At 34.4% G+C, this 22,722-nt stretch overlaps 1 protein-coding gene across 2 annotated transcripts in view; it reads right to left on the minus strand.

Moving 5' to 3' along the window:
* Elp4 (elongator acetyltransferase complex subunit 4) overlaps nt 1-22,722 on the minus strand; it is a 264,679-nt gene that overhangs the window by 183,816 nt on the left and 58,141 nt on the right. For both annotated transcript variants that reach the window (XM_047516710.1, XM_047516709.1), the window contains exon 4: nt 1,790-1,921. In XM_047516710.1, the coding sequence (XP_047372666.1) occupies nt 1,790-1,921 (132 nt within the window). The remainder of the gene's footprint in view (nt 1-1,789; nt 1,922-22,722) is intronic.

Genomic DNA, 22,722 nt, shown 5'->3' on the forward strand with positions numbered 1-22,722 from the left:
TTTTTTTGCCTACTTTTAAAAACTGTATTACAGAATGTTCCTTATTTTCAAAGTTCTTTACCTTTAAAGAAAATTGGTTCATATTTTACACTATGAGTTGTAAAATATTTTGTCCAGATTTTAGTGTGTTCACAGTCATGTAAATAACAGTCTAAAAATACTATTCTTTAAATATTTTCCAACCTAAATCAGTAAAATTTGCTATTGCTTAATGTGTACATATTACATGTTTTATAACTGGCACATAGTTGATTAATTGATATTTGCAGACTGAATGAATAAATACATTTCTCATTCACTAAATATTTATTCATTATCTGGGCATTAGTATAGGTGCCAGAGATATAGAATAAAATTTAAAAAGCTCCTTGCCTTCACAAAAACCTGTAGTCTGGCAGAGGAGAATTATTCCAACAATTAACTAGAAAATGATGTGAAAGTACTTTAAATATATGAAGTGCTATGGAAAATAAAATGAGAATGTAGGTAATTATGCAAGAAAAAAAAATCTGAGGTAGTAATATTTATACTACGAGAAAAAAGAAGAACTGGTGAATAACAAAGTATAAAGCATTGCCAGTAGGAATACAAGTGATTCAGAAGGAGCATTCTCATAGACTAAAAAGGTAGATTCAGATTAGGCTCTGTAGATTATATAATCCTATAAGCATATATTTTAAATATTGCAAGCTTATAACAGCAAACAGGATTCATCTCACATACTAACTTTTCAATAGCCAGTACAGACCACCCAGAACATTCTGCACAGAAGAATTCTAAGGCCATATCTGATCTTGGCAGGACTGTATTATGACTGATGGTATACCATACATTTAGAAGGGAAGAGTAGAAAGGGAAAAGCAAATGAGGCACTTGAAGCTGAAGAGTATTGAAAATAAATATCTAGGCCAGTTGTGGTGGCACCTGCCAGTAATACCAGGGGCTCAGGAGGCTGAGGCAGGAGGATCTTGAGTTCAAACAGCCTCAGCAACTTAGCAAGACCTTGTCTTTCAATAAAAATATAAAAAGGGATGGGGATGAGGTTCAGTGGTTAACACTTGTTTCAATCTCTGCTACCCAAAAATAAATAAACAAACAAACAAAACAAAAAACATATTCCTATTCTTGGGAAAGATAAATTAATGTCAAGGCAGAAGACTAGAAAGGGGTGGACTTTGAGAACAAAGTTTTATCCAGATTAGAATTTTCCTCTCCTTTCTACCAATATGATAAAGTGATAAAGTCTGATAGATATTAAAGTGTTCCAAAAAGTATATGAAGTGAACAATTTAATTAATGAGGAAGTTAATAAATGAACAGAGAATTCACCAAGAGCAGAGTTTATGAACTTCAACAGATTTATTGACATCTGTTTTGACCTCTCAGAAATTTTCCATTCCTTTCCTGTTTCTTTTAGATAGGTCAGGTTACCAGGAGTTTGAAAATGTTAATAGTTGCAAATGTATAGGAATGAAAATAATACTTCCAAGGAACAACCACTTATATTGAATATTTGTTGGTAATCATAATAGATAGAAATAACTTCATTTACTTTGGTTTGCAGTCTTAAAGGATTCTATGTAGAGATTAGAGGTGAAATGAAATCATCTATTTTGACATATTTTGAAATATGTAATTATGATCAAATATACTACAAAAATCTAGTTATTTAAATTAACAAATAGAACCTGTTTTGCATTTAAAGAAAAAGACGAGTAACACAAGAGATTCTATTAAATGAAAGCAAACATATTTGCAAATTTTAGAAATAATTTGTATGTTGACTTGCCTCCATCTTGGGTAATAACTGGTAACGCCAAGCGATTTTCATCTTAGTATTAGATTCTGTTGTTTGATGATCACGTGCTTCTGCATCAAGTTCTTTTCTATAATTATCATCAAGTAATGGTGCAGGGAGTTCCTAAAAAAACAGAATGACACATTACTGAACATCTGACTAATATGAAAAATTCTGAAGCATAATGTTAACTGAGTGGTTGGGATTACAGGCATGAGCTGCTATGCCCAGCAAAGTTTAATGTTTAAATGATGAACTAGAATTTAAAAATATTTGGATTTCCATACTCAAAAATTAAATGTTCCTGTAATCCCAGCAGCTCGGGAGGCTGAGGCAGGAAGATTGCAAGTTCAAAGTCAGCCTCAGCAAGGTGAGGCACTAAGTAACCCGATGAGACAGTCTCTAAATAAAATACAAAATAGGGTGATGGATGTGGCTCAGTGGTTGAGTGTCCCTGAGTTCAATCCCAGGTACCCGCAAGAAATTTTTAAAAAAATGCTATTCCACCAAGAGGCTCTGCATATTTAAAAAAAAACCTACACTAAAGCAAAGTTTGGAATTAGCACTTACATATTACATGTAATTACTGTTATGTTTTCTACAAGGTAAAAATAAAGCATGTCCACAATCTATTTACTAGTTTGTAATTCAAGAATTCAAAAAACTCATTCACCGAAATAATGGGAGAAATAACATCTAAGAATAAATACATTTATTTTACCCACATCAAATGTTAGTTTTGCACCTGCAAGTTTATATTTCTTAACAACGAAAATAGAATTTAAACTCTCTGATTTAGTGAAGAAACACTGAATTCCAATTTATTAATTTTGGAAGGTGACCTTTAAGTGACTAAAACAAACAAATACAATTTTCTAGAAGGAAAGCACATACAATAATTTTATATTTTATTAGCAGAAACAAAATAATGTGGGGCTTTGCATTAGTAAATATAATTTTATAAGTTAGTCTAAATTGCAATTTTTTTTCAAGGCCATATTTAGTTATATTTAGTTTCAAGTCAACTAATCAGCTGTAAAATAAATTATCATATTTTAGTCAATTCCTAAACAGCCTCAATGTGGATTCATATTATAACTTAAGCTAGTATTAGAAACTAGTTATATCATTTAAGCCCTAAAACATAGCAAAGCACTGGTATTTTAAAATATAAAGTAATTTCTTTTTCCAGTGGAAATACACATTTGTGAGAAAGTATTGTGTAATATAGCATGTGGTTATGAATTTGAAATCTGCAACCAGAATATCTTGGTTCACCTCTTTTCTTTTCACTAGTAGCTGTGTCTGGGATAACCTTGACCACCTACCCCACCTCTCTATGTCTCCATTCATATCAGAAAAATAGTATTCAGTTCATTAGGTTATCATCAGAAATAAATAAGTTAAAATGTAAAATTCTGAGAATGGCCCTTGCTACATAGTAAGTATCCAATAAATGTTACAATACGTCTGTCAAATAATTGTCTTAACCATTACTTAGAAGCATATATTTGTGCATTACCAGAATTAGGCAATATTTAGCATAAAGTATTTGTATTAACATCTTTTTCAATTCCAGGGTCACTTAATAGTAGTTATGACAAAAGTTACCCATATTGAAAATTAATTTTTCTGTAAAGATGGAGTAAACATTATAAAATTTATATCACATTGTTTCTTATTGTTCAAAATATGCAAACTTGAAGAGAAATGTTCTTACACTAATGGGTATAGATATTAATGAAATAAAAAAGAACTTTTATTAACACAACTAAAACATTGAAATAAGATTAAATTATAAAAAAGATAAGCAAAAAAATAAACATGCATTTTCTCATTTATTTTATTAAATACATATCTACTCCTATAATAGGTATTTCACAATTTAAAAAACTTTTAAGTGTCATGGATATTACAATGATTTAAATTTCTGTGTGATAAAACAGATTTTCATTTTTAAAAGCTAAAAACTTTCAAAAGATGCACAAAAAGTACACTGCAACAACTATTGTCATCTACAGGTTGTCTTCTCATATGCACATTTTTATTGAGATAAAATTCACATAATGAAATTCACCACTTTAAAGTATAAAATTCAGTGTTCTTTAGTATATTCAGAATTTTGAAACTATCATTCTCATCTCTTTGAAAAGAAACCTCAAACCCATTAAGATAGACACTTTCACTTCCTATAGTTCCTGGCAAACACTATTCTACTTCCCATCTTGATGGATTATTCCATTCTGGCCATTACATGGAATCACATGTGAATTTTTGCATAGTTTTTCTTCGCTTAGCATAATGTTTTCAACACTCATCTATGTTGTAGCATATATCATTACTTCATTTATCTTTTATTGAATATCATAAATCATTCTAATGTCAGTTTTGATTTTATAGATATTACTTTTTAAAATTAATTAATAGGTCTTCCCTTATTTAATACGGCTGTCATTAATCCAAATGATTGTATTTCTTCTAACATTTTGAAGCATGAATAATTCTTACTCTTCTTCCTTTCCTAGCTCAAGCTACACTTGTCCCTTTAGTCCCTCTTTCCCCTCTGGCATTATTTGCTTCTATCTCAAATTCCCCATTTTTTTCTTAGTTTGTATTATTATATTCTGTCTTCTCTTTCTCTCAGTTTTTTGTTCTGTTCATGTTTTACCATTTTGTTTTTCAACCCAAGTAAAGGAAAATCAAATCTGAATTAAACATTAGAAATAAATCAAAATGGCACTGAATGTCAATGGTCTCAACTCACCAATTAAAACACACAGACTGGCAGAGTGGATTACAAAATAAGACCCAACTCTATGTTGTTTTCAAAAGACTCGCTCTATAGGTAAAGACATCCACAGGCTGAAGTTGAAAGGATGGACAAAGATATATTATGCAAATGGAGACTAAAAGCAAGCAAGAGCTGGTCTTGTATCTGACAAAATTAATTAAAAGAGCCAAAGAAGGTCACCCCCTACTGCTTAAGATATAATGATTGTAAATATTAATGCTCCAAATGTCAGTGCACTACTTACAGAAAACAAACTGTACTACTTATAAAGTCTCAGACTCCAATACGATAATTCAATTTCCATATACCTCTCTCATCAATAGATAAATCATCCAGATATGAATTAAAAAAGGACTCTTCAGACCTAAAAATATTATAAATCAAAGGGAGCCAAAAGACATCTATTGACTATTCCATCCATCAACAACTGAATTCACTTTCTTCTCAGCTCCAAATATAATCTTTTCCAAAACAGACTATATTTTAGTACACAGGGCAAGTCTTACTAAAAAACAACAAGGACAACAACAGCAAAGGATAATTCTCTGTACTTTATCAGATCATAATGAAATGAAATTAGAAACCAAAAATACGAAAAAACAGAAACCATTTAAACACATGGAGATTGAATAATACACTTTTGAAGAAGGAGTCAGTCATAGAAGAAATAGGTGAGAAATAAAAAATTCTTAGACACAAATTAGAACAGAGATACCACATATCAAAGTCTCTGGAATAATATGAAGGCAGTACTAAGGGGAAATTTTCAAGCACTGAATGCCTACCTTGAAACACACAAACAAACATAAAGATCTCAACTAAATAATTGTATATCTCAACACTCTAGAAAAGCAAGGGCTAATTCCAGAACCAGTAACAGACAGGATATAATTAAGATGAGAGCCAAAATTAATAGAACTGAGAAAAAAAAAAAAAAAAACAGAAAGGATCAGTGCAACAAAGAATTGGTTCTTTGAAAACATAAACATGATTGATGAACCCTCAGCCAAACTAATCAAAAGAAAAAGAAGACTGAAATCAACAAAATTAGAGATGAAAAAAAAGGATATTTAGTATTTCTGAAATCCAAATAGTCATTAGAAACTATTTTAAAAATTTACATTCTAATAAATTAGAAAATCTAGAAGATATTCACAAATTTCAAGATACATATGACCTGCCCTAATTGAACCAAGAACCTAAACACACTAATATCAAGCAGTAAGATTCCCTTCCAAGAAAGAAAAGCCAAGGAGCAGCTGGATTCTCAACTGAGTTCTACTAGATGTTAAAAGCAGAAACCATGTCAATCTTCCTTGAATTATTCCATGAAATAGAAAGGGAGAAGAATCTCCCAAATTCATTTGATTAAGCCAGTGTCACCCTCATATCAAAACCAGATAAGACATATCAAGAAAATAAAATAATAAACCAATATCCCTGATAAACATAGACACAAAAATTCTTAATAATTAAAAATCCACATTTTCAAAAACACATCAAGAAGACAGTACATTATGATCAAGTTGGTTATATCCCAGATTGCAAGTTGGTTCAACATACCCAAATCAACACCAAATCAATAGATGTAATTCACCACATATATGGAATTAAGACAAAAATCATCTAGTCATCTCAATAGATGCACCCTTCTTTCTAAAAACACTGAAAAAATTAGGGATAGAAAGAACTTGCCTCAATATCATTAAGGCCATATATCACAAACACAAAGCCCACATATACCAAATGGAGAAAAACTGAAAGTATTTCCTTTAAAATTAAGAATGAGACAAGAATGTGCACTCTCACCACTCCTACACAATGTGTTTCTTGAAACTCTAGCCGTAGCAATGAGCCAAGAGAAGGAAGTTGAAGGGATAATATAGGAAGGGAAGTCAAATTACCTGTTTGTTGGTGACATGATCCTATATTCAGAAGATCCAAAAAATTCCCCCAGAAGACTACTTAGAGATGATAGATAGCAGGATACAAGATCAACATGCAAATATCAATAGCTCTCTTATATTACAATAATGAATCTTCTGAGAAGAAAACAAGAAAAAATTTCATTCACAAGTGCCTCAAAAAACAAAACAAAACAAAACAAAATAGAACACTAATCTCCAGAATTTATAAAGAACTCAAAAAATTTTACACCAAGATTACGAATAATCCAGTCAATAAATGGACTAAGGAAATGAATAGACTTTTCACAGAAGATCTGAAAACAATTAACAGATATATGAAAAATGTTCAACATCTCTAGTAATAAGAGAAATGCAAATCAAAATTACCCTAAGATTTCATCTCATCCCAATTAGAATGTGTTATCAAGAATACAAGCAAAAATAGGTGTTGGCGAGGATGTGGGGTAAATGATTACACTCATACATTGCTGGTGGGGTTGCAAATTGGTGCGGCCACTCTGGAAAGCAGTATGCAGATTCCTTAGAAAACTTGGAATGGAACCACAATTTGACCCAGCTATCCCACTCCTAGGCCTATACTCAAAGGACTTAAAATCAGCATACTACAGTGACACAGCTACATCAATGTTTATAGCAGCTCAATTCACAATAGCTAGATTGTGGAATCAACCTAGATGCCCTTCAACAGATGAATGGATAAAGAAACTGTGATATATATATATATATATATATATATATATATATACACACAATGGAATATTATTCAGCCATAAAGAAGAATAAAATTATGGCATTTGCAGGTAAATAAATGGAGTGGGAGAATATCATGCCAATTGAAATAAGCCAATCCCAAAAAAACCAAAGGCTGAATGATTTAAGTGGATGATGATACATAACAGGGGGTGGGCAAGAATGGAGGAAGGATGAATTGTATAGAGGAAAATGAGGGGTGGGGAGGGGGGTAATGAAAGAATAGAATGAGACAAACATCATTACCAATGTACACATATGATTGCAAGAATGTGTGACTCTACTTCATGTACAACCAGAGAAATGAAAGTTGTACCCCATTTATGTACAATGAATCTAATTAAAAAATAAAAATATAATAAATATTTTTAAACATTGTACAATCCCTTAAAAATATCTAAACAAGGAGGTAAAGAAACCCCTACAATGAAAATTATAGAACACTGTATATACAATATTGAAAATGAATCCGAAGAGGACCTCAAAAGATGGAAAGACCTCCTGTGTTCTTGGATAAGCAGAATTTATATTGTCAAAATGGCTAAAAGTGATATACAGATTCAATGTGATCACCATCAAAATACCAATGACAGGCTTTATGAAATTAAAAAAGAATAGTGCTAAAATTCATATGGAAGAATAAAACACCCAGAATAGCCAAAGGAATAGCTGCTATAGAGCTATAGTAACAAAAACAGCATGGTACTAACATCAAAATAGACAATGGAATAAAATAAAATAAAAGACACAGAGAGAAATTCACATAAATACTGTAATCTGATCCTTGACACAGTTGCCAAAAAATGTACATTGAAGAGAGCTGTTTTAACAAATAGTATGGGAAAAGTGGAGATCCATTTGTAGAAAAATGAAACCAAATCCTTATCTCTCACCCTATACAAAAATCAACTCAAAGTATATCACAGATCTAGGAAGTTGAACATAAACACTGCAACTGCTAGATGAAAACACAGTGTTAACATTCCAACATATTGAGGCAGGCACAGACTTCCTTAATAAGACACTTAAAGCTCAAGAAATAAAACTGAGAATCAACAAGTGGGATTGCAGCAAATTAAAAAGCTTCTGTGTGGCAAAGGAAACAAGATTGTGAAGAACGTGAGAGAATGGGAGAAAATTTTTGCTAGCTACTCTTCTGAAAGGAGATCAATATCCAGAATATATTAAGAACTCAGAAAATGTAACATGAAATAACAAATAACCCAATCATTAAATGGGTAAATGAATTAAACAGATGTTTCTCAAAAGAAGAAATACAATGGTCAACAAATATATGGAAAAAAAACCAACAAATATTTTCTTAGCAATCAGGGAAATGCACATTGAAACTACACCATCAAACTCACCATCAAGAAGATGGTGAAGATATGGGGGAAAAGGTACACAAATGCATTGTTGGTGGGACTGCAAATTAATACAACCATTTTGGAAGGCAGTATGAAAATTCCTCAAAAAACTAGAAATGCACCCAACATATGGCCCAGCTATCCCATTCCTTGGTATTTCTCTAAAAGAACTAAGATTAGGACACTAGGGTGATACATAAATGGATACATACCAATGTTTATAGCCATGCAATTCACAACAGTCAAATTATGGAAGCAGTGTAGGTGTCCTTAAATAGATGAATGGATAAAGAACATGTGGTATATACATACAATGGAGTTTTAGCTGTAAAGAAGAATGAAATTATGACATTTGCTAGATAATGGATGGAACTAGAGAACATCATGCTAAGTGAAACAAGCCAGATTAAGAAAGTTAAGGGTCAAATGTTTTTCTCTTATATGCAGATGCTGGAGAGAAATAAGGATTTTTTAAAAAAGTGGATCTTATGTGTCCTTCAATTGATGAATGGATAAAGAAAATGTGGTATATATATACAATGGAATATTACTCAGCCATAAAGAATGATAAAATTATGGCATTTGCAGGCAAATGGATGAAACTGGAGAATATCATGCTAAGTGAGATAAGCCAATCTCAAAAAACCAAAGGAAGAATGATATCGCTAATAAGTGGATGATGACACATAATGGGGGGTGGGAGGGGTTAGTGTTGGGGTTGGAGTTGGGTTTAGGGAGGGGGGCAGGAATGGAGGAAGGAAGGACTGTATAGAGGGAGGGGAGGAGTGGCGGGGGGGAGAAGGGAAAAAAATGGCAGAATGAATCAAACAACATTACCCTATGTAAATTTATGATTACACAAATGGTATGCCTTTATGCCATGTACAGAGAAACAACATGTATCCCATTTGTTTACAATAATAAAAAAAAAAGTGGATCTTATGAAAATAGAAGTGAGAACATCAGAGAAAGGCGAAGAAGGGGAGAGAAAAGACAGGGAAAGAGGAGGACCTATGGAATCAAATTAGCCAAATTATACTATTGTATGTATGACTATACCACAATGAATTTCACTTTTATGTACAACTATAAAGAACCATTTTTTTTTAAAGGAAATGAACAGAAGGAAGATCAATAGAGTAGAGAAAGGGGATAGGGGGAGGGAGGAGGGAAAGGAAGGGATAGTACTGGACACTGAAGTGGAGTAAATAATGTTACATGCATTTATAAATATGTCAAAATGAACCCCACAATTATATAAATTATGTAAACTACAATGCACTAACAGAAAATAAATTTAAAAATAGCTATCTAGTCTGTATGAAATGGTATCTCAAATGGTTTAAGTTTGCATTTCCCAAATGACAATAATGTTGAAGACTTTTTCATGTGCTGGTTTGTTCATTTGTATGCCTTCTTTGGAAATATGTCTTTAATGTCTTTTTTCTATTTTTTAAATTCAGTTGTTTATGTTATTGAGAGACTTTTGTTATCATGAGGATACTTTATTCTAGATACTAGAGTCAACAAATATATGAAGTATTGTAAGTATTTTCTTCCATTCTGTGGGTTGATTTTTTTACTTTTTTTTTGGTGGTGCTGGAGATTGAACCCAGGGCCTTGTGCATGTGAGGCAAGCACTGTACCAACTGAGCTATATCCCCAGCCCTGAGTTTTCACTTTCTTGGCAGCATTCTTTGACGTACAAAAGGTTTTGGTTTTGATGAAGCCCAATTTATCTGTTCTTTCTTTTGTTGATTGTGCTGTTGACATCATAAATATAAAAAACTATTGTTTAATCCATGATCATGAAGAATGATATGTATTTTTTTTGAAGAGTTTTGATTCTTATATTTTGTTCTTTGGTATTCCAATTTAATTTTTATATGTGATGTGAGGTAGCAGTTCTGATATTTTTTATAAGACCAAGGTATCAGTTATATTGAAAAGTATTATTTATTGAGCATCTACTATGTGCTAAGTTTTGGTCTTGGTTTTGATCATATAGCAGTGAACAAATTTAGTAACAATAGCAAGAGTATACACATATAATACTTACCCTGTTCCAGGGTCTTTTCTAAGAGCTTTAGATACATTAGGTGTTATTACTATTATCTTTGTACACAGTGGGGAACTTCAACATAAAGAGGCTAAATTACTTGCTCAAGGTAACAAATCTAGTAAAAGATGGAGCTGAGAATTTAAATCTGGATAGTCCAATTTCAGTGTTCATTTTCAAACACAGGTTATACTGCCTTTATCAGTAGCTTTCCCTATATTTTGGGGTGTAAAACAACAAGTAAACAAGCAACTTTATAATGAATAACATGATAATAAAGGTAAGGTAAGAAGGCAGAGGTTCTCTTTTAAGAAAAGTGGTCAGGGATGGTTTCTTTGATAAAGTCCAAACTGATGCAGATGACATAATTTTGGGTACAATTCTACATATAATTAACTGCAATTATATCTAATACTATAGATACCTTCCAAATAGATATGATAACACATATATAATTAGTAATCTTTTAGGGTCATATCTATGGTATTCCAAGATCATGAGAGTAGAAAGAGCACAAATATGTTTATAGAGTCAGTTATATTTCATGGAAATATGAAGGATCTTAGGATCTCTAATTTTGCTTTATTTTTCACAGTTTATAATTTTATTAAATATTTGACAATATTATAAAAATAGATTTAAAGGTTAAATTTAAATTAATGCCTAGCTTGCATTCTCTATTTCCATGTGGAATTGTCTAAAACTTGCTTTTTCTCAATTGACCTTTTCTGAATTTAATAAAAGATTCTTGATATCAACTATAACATTTTATGATTGGAAGTCCTTTTGCTAATCTTAATTATAATAACATATCAGCATTATTTACATAACCACTGGTCTATTATGCTGTTTAACATAGTAGCCTCTAGCTACATGTGACTATTTATATTTTAATAATTAAAACTAAATAAAATGAAAAATTCAGTGCCTTGATTGCACAAATCACATTTCACATGCTCAACAGACTTATGTGGCTAATAGTGACTACACTGTACCGCACTGGTAGAGAGTATTTCCAACGTCGTAGAACGTTCTACTGGTCAGTGCTGGTCTAGAAAAATGGAAAAACATCTATTTATTTACCAAATGCTTTAAATTGATTGCTATCTGTGGTTTTACAACTGTCAATGACACACTTTACACTTATATCAACCAGAATTTTTGAGTCAACATTGCTACTTACTTAAAATTAAAATCATAAGACAAAAATTCTACTTTTCAATATTTAAAAAAGGTTATATTTTCCTATTTCCCTCATACCCCATCCTATGCACAATTAATTATGTGACAAGGTAATTCTTTGGGTACTATTATTTGTATATTTTACTCTGTAGTTTTAATATTTTCCCTGATCCTTTCAACTATTTAATACCGTTTATAAAATATACATTCTTATGAGCTGATCCAAATTATTTAACAAAACAAACTAGAAATACTTTAAAAAAAAATTATAGTGGTTATCTTTGTGACTTAGACATTTCAAAACTCAACACAAATTTTATAAATGTCACATACACAGAAATATTTTGACAATTTTACTTTCATTATATTTTCTTGCTTTCAAAAGTAGTACCCAACCTGGGCAAGGAGGCAAATGGCTGTAGTCCCAGTTACTCAAGAGGCTGAGGTGGGTGGATTGCTGGAACCTAGGATTTCAAGATCAGATTGGGTAACAGAGCAAAACCCCATTTCAAATAAATTAATTAATTAATAAAATTAAATAAAAATAAATAATTGCCTTTGTAAAAATTAATATTTATTAGGTAAATGTTCAACCTAAAAAAGTATATGATATGGAAACATGACCCATTGACCCACCACCTGAGAATAATCAGTCTAAACATATTTGAGTATTTCCTTCTAGGTTTTCATAGTGCATGTGTGTGTGTTGTGTGTGTCAGTATATATACATATTATAAAACACATATTATCCATTATGCTTATGTTACTACAATTTATATTTTAACTTATTGTGATCATTTTCACATTTGGTCATTTCTCAAAAAGAACATTTTTAATGGCTGTAAAATATAACTTCATTTTTTTAATTTTTATTTTTATTATTATTGTATACAAATGGGATACATGTTGTTTCTCTGTTTGTACATGGAGTCAAGGCATACCATTTGTGTAATCATACATTTACATAGGGCAATGATGTTTGATTCATTATTTTTTTCCCTTCTCCCCCACCCCTCCCACCCCTCTTTTCCCTCTATACAGTCCTTCTTCCCTTCATTCTTACCACACTCCTTATCCCTAACCCTAAACCTAACCCTAAACCTAATGCTAACCCCTCCCACCCCCCATTATATGTCCTCATCCACTTATCAGCGAGATCATTCGTCCTTTAGTTTTTTGAGATTGGCTTATCTCACTTAGCATGATATTCTCCAGTTTCATCCATTTGCCTGCAAATGCCATAATTTTATAATTCTTCATTGTGGAGTAATATTCCATTGTATATATATGCCACAGTTTCTTTATCCATTCATCAACTGAAGGGCATCTAGGTTGGTTCCACAATCTGGTTATGGTGAACTGAGCAGTTATGAACATTGATGTGGCTGTATCTCTGTAATATGCTGATTTTAAGTCCTTTGGGTATAGGCCAAGGAGTGGGATAGCTGGGTCAAATGGTGTTTCCATTCCAAGCTTTCTGAGGAATCTCCACACTGCTTTCCAGAGTGGCTGCACTAATTTGCAACCCCACCAGCATGTATGAGTGTTCCTTTTTCACCACATCCTCGCCAACACCTATTGTTGTTTGTGTTCTTGATAATCGCCATTCTAATTGGGGTGAGATGGAATCTTAGGGTAGTTTTGATTTGCATTTCCCTTATTACTAGGGATGTTGAACATTTTTTCATATATCTGTTGATTGCTTGTACATCTTCTTCTGTGAAGTGTCTGTTCATTTCCTTAGCCCATTTGTTGATTGGATTATTTGTATTCTTGGTGTAGAGTTTTTTGAGTTCTTTATAGATTCTGGAAATTAGCGCTCTATCTAAAGTATGGTTGGCAAAGATATTCTCCCACTCTGTAGGCTCTCTCTTCACATTGCTGATAGTTTTCTTTGCTGAGAGAAAGCTTTTTAGTTTGAATCTATCCCAGTTGTTGATTCTTGCTCATCAAAATTTATCACTTCTCTATTGTTGAACCTTTAGGGTGTTTGTAATCTTAAAAGTACTATAAGCATAGTTGAGCATAACAGAATGCTCTTTGCATATCACATTGTTATTTGTATAATATATAAAGCTTACAGAAAAGGCTAGAAATAACATAAATACTCCAGCTTCTATAACTTGCCTGTAACAAGTGACCAACTTAAAAAACAAAATTGTAATTTCAGCAAACATGGAGCAACATTTGTGTGAAAACAGGATTGTTTCAAAGATCTTTGAAGGGAACCTTAAGAATTACAGGTCTTATATCTTCCCCTTGAGTCAGGATGCTACTCAGTACCCATTGTGCAAGACAAATAAAAGGTCAAATCAGACAAACTTTGGAAGTAGGAACACTGCTGAAGGCAGAGACAAGACATGATATTGAAGACTGGGTAATTCTTTGAAAGTCTTCATACGGAAGGGTGAGGCAGACATACAGACAGAATTGCTTCCCACTGCTAAGCTATCAGAAGGTCAGAAGACATTCTTAAGCAGAGCAAGAAGACTATATGAGGAAACTGTAAGATTCCTCCCAAGGGAAATGAACACAATTAAAAGATAAAACTGTTAGCTCACTAGATAATCTTATAATAAACCTAGTGGTCCACATACTATATGCTCAAAAATACAGCATTTCCAATTATTTTTCAGTTTACCACTCTTTAATTTGAATGAATGGGAATAATCAGATATTTGAGAAAAGCATTTAATACAGAATTCAAGGACCAAGACAAGAAGGAAACAGAAACAATGCCAGGAATGGATAAAAACTTTAAAAAGAATAATAAAAAGGTTATAAGATAGTATAAAAATAGAAGAATAATAATTCAGTAAAAGAAAATAATTGGGGAAAAATAAAGTTTATAGAAAATATAAATATAATAGTAGAGCTGACAAAAAATTGATCAGAAGTGCTAGAATATCAACTTGGTCAGATCTCTCCAGATCAAATAACAATAAAGATGATGACAGCAATAAGAAAAGAAAAGAAAAAAAAAAAAAAAAGCCACAGTAGATAACAAGTTTTAAAATGCTTTCCAATTGCCAGATACTATTGTAGAATGCTACACAATGTCTAATTCTCAAAATGATTCTATGAAAAAAGCACTATTATTAAACCCATTTTACAGATGAGGAAATTAGAGCACAAAGGTTAATTTCTCCAAATTCATAAAGTGAGTAAACAGCAGTGTCAGAATTCAAATATGGAAAGTTTCATTCATTCTTTATGGTAAATACTTTCTTTTTTTTTATTATTGTAAACAAATGGGATACATGTTGTTTCTCTGTACATGGCGTAAAGGCATACCATTTGTGTAATCATAAATTTACATAGGGTAATGTTGTTTGATTGGTAAATACTTTCTTCAAGAGTCAGAACATGAGAGAGGGAAAAAAAAAAACATTTAGAGGACTAGCCTCAGTGGTCCTATAGGGATTTCTGGAAAAATAAAGAGAAAATATAGTAAAGGAAAATATCAAATAAATAATCTAAAATAAATTCTCAGAACTAAAAAAAAGAAAGAAAGAAAGAAAGAAAGAAAGAAAGAAAGAAAATTTTAGATTTAAAAATCCTACTGAGACTCGGAGGCAGAGGCAGGAAGCTCTGAAGTTCAAGGCCTGCCTCAGTTACTTTGTGATACTCTAAGCAACTTAGTGAGACCCTGTCTCAAAATAAATTTAAAAAGGGCTGGAGAAGTGGCTCAGTGGTTAAATGCCCCTGAGTTCAAACCCCACTACACAAAAGAAAACAAACAAACAAACAAGAAACAAAAACAAAAAACCAGCAACAACAACAACAAACCCCTCCTAAGTACTTAAAATGGATTTAGAACTTGAACAGGGCACATAATTCTGACATTTTAGAAAAGAGGGATTAGAGAAAATCTCATCAGGGAACTGGCTAGGAACAGATCAGAAATACAAATTATCTAGTTAGAAATACAAAATATTGGAGTTTCAAGATGGCAGACTAGGGTGCGGCTGCATTTCACGCTGCTCCAGGACGCAAGATTCAAAAGAGGAGATAGTGAGAGACTTGGGACCAACTCAAAGCCGCCGGGTGAGTCTCTCCTGTTGGGGTGGTGTCCCGGAGGGGCAGTAGCCCCGGAACGCAGGGAACTTTGTGAAGTAGAGTTGCTCGGAGAGACGCCCCTCCCCCCACTGGAGCGGTAAACACGGACAACTGGGATCATCGTAGAGGAGGCGGCTCAGCACAGCGCTTGGACTCAGAGCAACCACTGGGGCTCCGGGCGGCTGCCTGAGGAGGAGCTGCGTGGCGAGCTGTTTAGACCCAGAATGACCGCTTCTGAACACCGGAGGGTTGCCCGGAGGAAGAGGAGGAGCGCGGTGGGTCACTTGGTCTAGGAGTGACTGCATCAGAGCCACAGGCGGTTGCCAGAGGAGGAGGTGAGTGGTGAGTTGATTGGACTAAAAGCGACCGCTCCTGAACACCGGTGGCCTGCCTGGAGGAGGAGCGCGGTGGGTCACTTGGTCTCAGAACCACCGCTCCTGAACACCCGGGGGGCTACTCCGAGGAGGAGGAGGAGGATCAGGGCAGGTCACTTGGACTTGGAGTGACTGCCTAGGGCTACGGGCGGTTGGCGGGAGGAGGAGACGTGAAGTGAGTTGCTTGGACTCCTAGTGACTGCGTCGGAAACCGGGCCGCTGTCCGGAGGAGGAGGTATGTGGCGGATCTCTGGGTCTCGGAGCTATTGTACGGGGCTCCAGGTGGCGGCTCAGAGGAGGGGCCGCATAGCCAGGCGATTAGGTGCAGAGCAGGGTCCCAGGAACTAGGTGGCTTCTTGCTGGAAGAGCCGCACAGAGACACGCCTAGGGGCAGAGCGAAGTTTCCAGGACTGCGGGCAGATTCTCTGGGAGAGGCAGCCTAAGGAGACTCACCTGCGAAGGGTGAGGCTCCCAGGCCCAGGAGGTAGGTCCAGGCCCCTGGGAACGTTGCAGACGAAAACAGCCCAGCCCAGGCGGTAGTTCTAGATTGAGGGGAACCTCTATGAGGGGAACTGATCAGCAAGACGTCCCCACCGAGTGAGTCTTCCCTGCTGGGTGAGGTTTTCCCACAGGGACAGTAAAACCAGAGACACAGGCACAAACAGGACTTGCTTCAGCCCGCAGCCTAGTTCCCCGTTGGATGACCATTGGTCAACAAGTGGAGGCACCTCTGCCCACTAGCAGGGAATATACACCACCTGAGGGTCACCACCCCTAGAGAGGCAGCTTCTTCATGGAGCTCCGCATTATCAACTTCCTCCAAGACTTCGGGCTACTGAAGGATAAGAGGGGATATACTAGCAATCTTCAGGGACATTATAAGTCGATAGAAGAAATCTGCAATATATTAATGACCCACTGATTCCTGAACAATATGAGAAAACAAGGGAAGAAAATGCCCCAAACAAATCTAGATGTTACATCAATAAAATCCAACGACAGCATGGCAGAAGAAATGACAGAAAGGGAGTTCAGAATGTACATAATTAAAATGATTAGGGAAGCAAAAGATGAGATGAAAGAGCAAATGCAGGCATTGAATGATGAGATGAAAGAGCAAATGCAGGCATTGAATGATGAGATGAAAGAGCAAATGCAGGCATTGAATGATAGCACCAATCGACAGTTAAAAGAGCAAATACAGGAAGCAAAAGATCATTTCAATAAAGAGTTAGAGGCTGCCTGCAGATCGAGGCTCTCCGCTGGGCTAAGGAAATGAACAGACACTTCACAGAAGAAGATATACAAGTAATCACCAGATATATGAAAAAATGTTCAACATCCCTAGTAATAAGGGAAATGCAAATCAAAACTACCCTAAGATTTCATCTCACCCCAATTAGAATGGCGATTATCAAGAATACAAGCAACAATAGGTGTTGGCGAGGATGTGGTGAAAAAGGAACACTCATACATTGCTGGTGGGGTTGCAAATTAGTGCAGCCACTCTGGAAAGCAGTGTGGAGATTCCTCAGAAAGCTTGGAATGGAAACACCATTTGACCCAGCTATCCCACTCCTTGGCCTATACCCAAAGGACTTAAAATCAGCATATTACAGAGATACAGCCACATCAATGTTCATTGCTGCTCAATTCACCATAGCCAGATTGTGGAACCAACCTAGATGCCCTTCAGTTGATGAATGGATAAAGAAACTGTGGCATATTTATAAAATGGAATATTACTCCGCAATGAAGAATGATAAAATTATGGCATTTGTAGGCAAATGGTCGAAATTGGAGAATATCATGCTAAGTGAGATAAGCCAATCTCAAAAAACTAAAGGACGAATGATCTCGCTGATAAGCGGATGAGGACATATAATGGGGGGTGGGAGGGGCTAGCATTAGGTTTAGGGTTAGGTTTAAGAGTTAGGCGAAGGAGAGCGGTAAGAATGAAGGGAAGAAGGACTGTGTAGAGGGAAAAGAGGGGTGGGAGGGGTGGGGGGGAGGGGAAAAATAAAATAAACATCATTACCCTATGTAAACTTAAAAAAATAAAAAAAAATAAAAGTTCACTTTAAAAAAAATAAAAAAATAAAAAAATAAAATAAAATAAATATAGTCTTAATAAAATATTTTGGAAATACAAAAAAAAAAAATAAAGAGTTAGAGATATTGAAAAAAAACCAAACAAATCCTTGAAATGAAGGAAACAATAAACCAAATTAAGAACTCCATAGAAAGCATAACCAATAGGATAGAACACCTGGAAGACAGAACTTCAGATATTGAAGACAAAATATTTAACCTCGAAAGCAAGTTGAACAAACAGAGAAGATGGTAAGAAAGCATGAATAGAATCTGCAAGAACTATGGGATATCATGAAAAGGCCAAATTTGAGAATTATTGGGATTGAGGAAGGCTTAGAGAAACAAACCAAAGGAATGAATAATCTATTCAATGAAATAATATCAGAAAATTTCCCAAATCTGAAGAATGAAATGGAAAATCAAGTCCAAGAGGCTTATAGGACTCCCAATACACAAAATTACAACAGACCCACACCAAGGCACATTATAATGAAAATACCTAACATACAAAATAAAGACAGAATTTTAAAGGCTGTGAGAGAAAAGAACCAAATTACATTCAGGGGGAAACCAATACGGATATCAGCAGATTTTTCAATCCAGACCCTAAAAGCTAGAAGGGCCTGGAACAACATTTTTCAAGCTCTGAAAGAAAATGGATGCCAACCAAGAATCTTATACCCAGCAAAACTTACCTTCAAATTTGACAATGAAATGAAATCATTCCATGATAAACAAAAGCTAAAAGAATTTACAAAAAGAAAGCCAGCATTACAGAACATTCTCAGCAAAATATTTCATGAGGAAGAGATAAAAAACAAAGAAGTATATCAGCAAAGGGACGAATTACCCTAAAGGAACTGTCAAATAAAGGAGGAACCAAGATGTGTCAAAAAATAAATAAATAAATAAATAAATAAAATTTTAAATATGAACCAAATGACCAGGAATACAAATCATATCTCAATAATAACCCTGAATGTTAATGGCTTGAATTCATCAATCAAAAGACATAGACTGGCAGATTGGATTAAAAAGAAAGATCCAACAATATGTTGCCTGCAAGAGACTCACCTCATAGAAAGAGAGACCCATAGACTAAAGGTGAAAGGATGGGGAAAAACATACCATGCACATGGACTCAGCAAAAAAGCTGGAGTATCCATCCTCATTTCAGATAATGTGGACTTCAAGCCAATGTTAGTCAGAAGGGATAAAGAAGGACATTTCATACTGCTTAAGGGAAGCATAAATCAGCAAGATATAACAATCATAAACATCTATGCCCCAAACAATGGCTCATTCATGTATGTCAAACAAATCCTTCTCAATTTTAGAAACCAAATAGACCATAACACAATAATACTAGGTGATTTTAACACGCCTCTCTCACCACTGGACAGATCTTCCAAACGAAAATTGAACAAAGAAACCATAGATCTCAATAACACAATCAATAATTTAGACTTAACAGATATTTATAGAATATACCATCCAAGCAAGAGGGAATACACTTTCTTCTCAGCAGCACATGGATCCTTCTCTAAAATAGACCATATATTATGCCACAGAGCTAATGTCAGCAAATACAAGAAGATAGAGACACTACCTTGTATTCTATCAGATCATAATGGATTGAAGTTAGAAATAAATGAAAGAGTAAAACAGAAACTACTCCAACACCTGGAGATTAAACAATATGCTATTATATGATGAATGGATAACAGAAGATATTAGGAAGGAAATTTAAAAGTTCTTAGAGGTAAACGAGAACAAAGAAACATCATATCAAAATCTCTGGGACACTATGAAAGCAGTACTTAGAGGAAGATTTATTTCATGGAGTGCATTTAATAAAAGAAGTAAAACTCAACAAATAAATGACCTAACACTACAGCTCAAAACCCTAGAAAAAGAAGAACAGACCAACACCAAAAGTAGTAGAAGACAGGAAATAGTTAAACTCAGAGCTGAAATCAATGAAATTGAAACAAAAGAAACAATACAAAAAATTGACAAAATAAATAGTTGGTTCTTCAAAAAATAAACAAAATTGATAAACCTTTAGCCACACTAACAAAGAGAAGACGAGAGAAAACCCAAATCACTAAAATTCGGAATGAACAAGGAAATATCACAACAGACACGACTGAAATACAAAACATAATTAGAAGCTATTTTGAAAATCTATACTCCAACAAAATAGAAAATTTCGAAGACATCAAAAGTTTCTAGAGACATATGAATTGCCTAAACTAAACGAGGAGGACATACACAATTTAAATAGACCAATTTCAAGTATTGAAATAGAAGAAGTCATCAAAAGCCTACCAACAAAGAAAAGTCCAGGACCAGATGGGTTCTCAGCCGAGTTCTACAAAACCTTTAAAGAAGAGCTCATTCCAATACTTCTCAAAGTATTCCATAAAATAGAAGAGGAGGGAACCCTCCCAAACTCATTCTATGAAGCCAATATTACCCTGATACCTAAACCAGACAGACACATCGAGGAAAGAAAATTTCAGACCAATATTCTTAATGAACATCGACGCAAAAATTCTCAACAAAATTTTAGCAAATCGCATACAAAAACATATTAAAAAGATAGTGCACCATGATCAAGTGGGTTTCATCCCAGGGATGCAAGGTTGGTTCAACATCAGGAAATCAATAAATGTCATTCACCATATCAATAGACTTAAAGTCAAGAATCACATGATTATTTCGATAGATGCAGAAAAAGCATTTGATAAAATACAGCACCCCTTCATGCTCAAAACACTAGAAAAAATAGGGATAGTGGGAACATTCCTTAACATTGTAAAGGCCATCTATGCTAAGCCCATGGGTAATATCATTCTAAATGGTGAAAAACTGAAAGCATTCCCTCTAAAAACTGGAACAAGGCAGGGATGCCCTCTTTCACCACTTCTATTCAATATCGTCCTTGAAACTCTAGCCAGAGCAATTAGACAGACCAAAGAAATTAAAGGGATACGAATAGGAAAAGAAGAACTCAAACTATCCCTATTTGCTGATGATATGATTGTATACTTAGAGGAACCAGGAAATTCCACCAGAAAACTTTTAGATCTCATAAGTGAATTCAGTAAAGTAGCGGGATATAAGATCAATGCACATAAATCTAAGGCATTTTTATACATAAGCGATGAATCTTCAGAAAGAGAAATTAGGAAAACTACCCCATTCACAATAGCTTCGAAAAAAATAAAATACTTGGGAATCAATCTCACAAAAGAGGTGAAAGACCTCTACAATGAGAACTACAGAACACTAAAGAAAGAAATTCAAGAAAACCTTAGAAGATGGAAAGATCTCCCATGTTCTTGGATAGGAAGAATTAATATTGTCAAAATGGCCATACTACCAAAAGTGCTATACAGATTCAATGCAATTCCAATTAAAATCCCAATGATGTACCTTACAGAAATAGAGCAAGCAATCATGAAATTCATCTGGAAGAATAAAAAACCCAGAATAGCTAAAGCAATCCTTGGCAGAAAGAGTGAAGCAGGGGGTATCGCAATACCAGATATTCAACTCTACTACAAAGCAATAGTAACAAAAACGGCATGGTATTGATACCAAAATAGAAAGGTGGATCAATGGTACAGAATAGAGGACACGGACACAAACCCAAATAAATACAATTTTCTCATACTAGACAAAGGGGTCAAAAATATGCAATGGAGAAAAGATAGCCTCTTCAACAAATGGTGTTGGGAGAATTGGAAATCCATATGCAACAGAATGAAACTAAACCCATATCTCTCACCATGCACGAAACTAAACTCAAAATGGATTAAGGATCTCGGAATCAGACCAGAGACCTTGCATCTTATAGAAGAAAAAGTAGGTCCAGAGCTTCAACATGTCGGCTTAGGACCAGACTTCCTCAACAGGACTCCCATAGCACAAGAAATAAAAGCAAGAATTAATAACTGGGATAGACTCAAACTAAAAAGCTTTCTCTCAGCAAAGGAAACTATCAGCAATGCAAAGAAAGAGCCTACAGAGTGGGAGAAAATCTTTGCCAATCATACTTCAGATAGAGCGCTAATCTCCAGAATCTATAAAGAACTCAAAAAACTCTACACCAAGAATGCAAATAATCCAATCAACAAATGGGCTAAGGAAATGAACAGACACTTCACAGAAGAAGATATACAAGCAATCAACAAACATATGGAGAAATGTTCAACATCTCTAGTAATAAGAGAAATGCAAATCAAAACCACCCTAAGATTCCATCTCACCCCAATTAGAATGGCGATTATCAAGAATACAAGCAACAACAGG

Source organism: Sciurus carolinensis, chromosome 11, assembly GCF_902686445.1.
Source record: "Sciurus carolinensis chromosome 11, mSciCar1.2, whole genome shotgun sequence".
NCBI classification, from domain to species: Eukaryota; Metazoa; Chordata; class Mammalia; order Rodentia; family Sciuridae; genus Sciurus; species Sciurus carolinensis.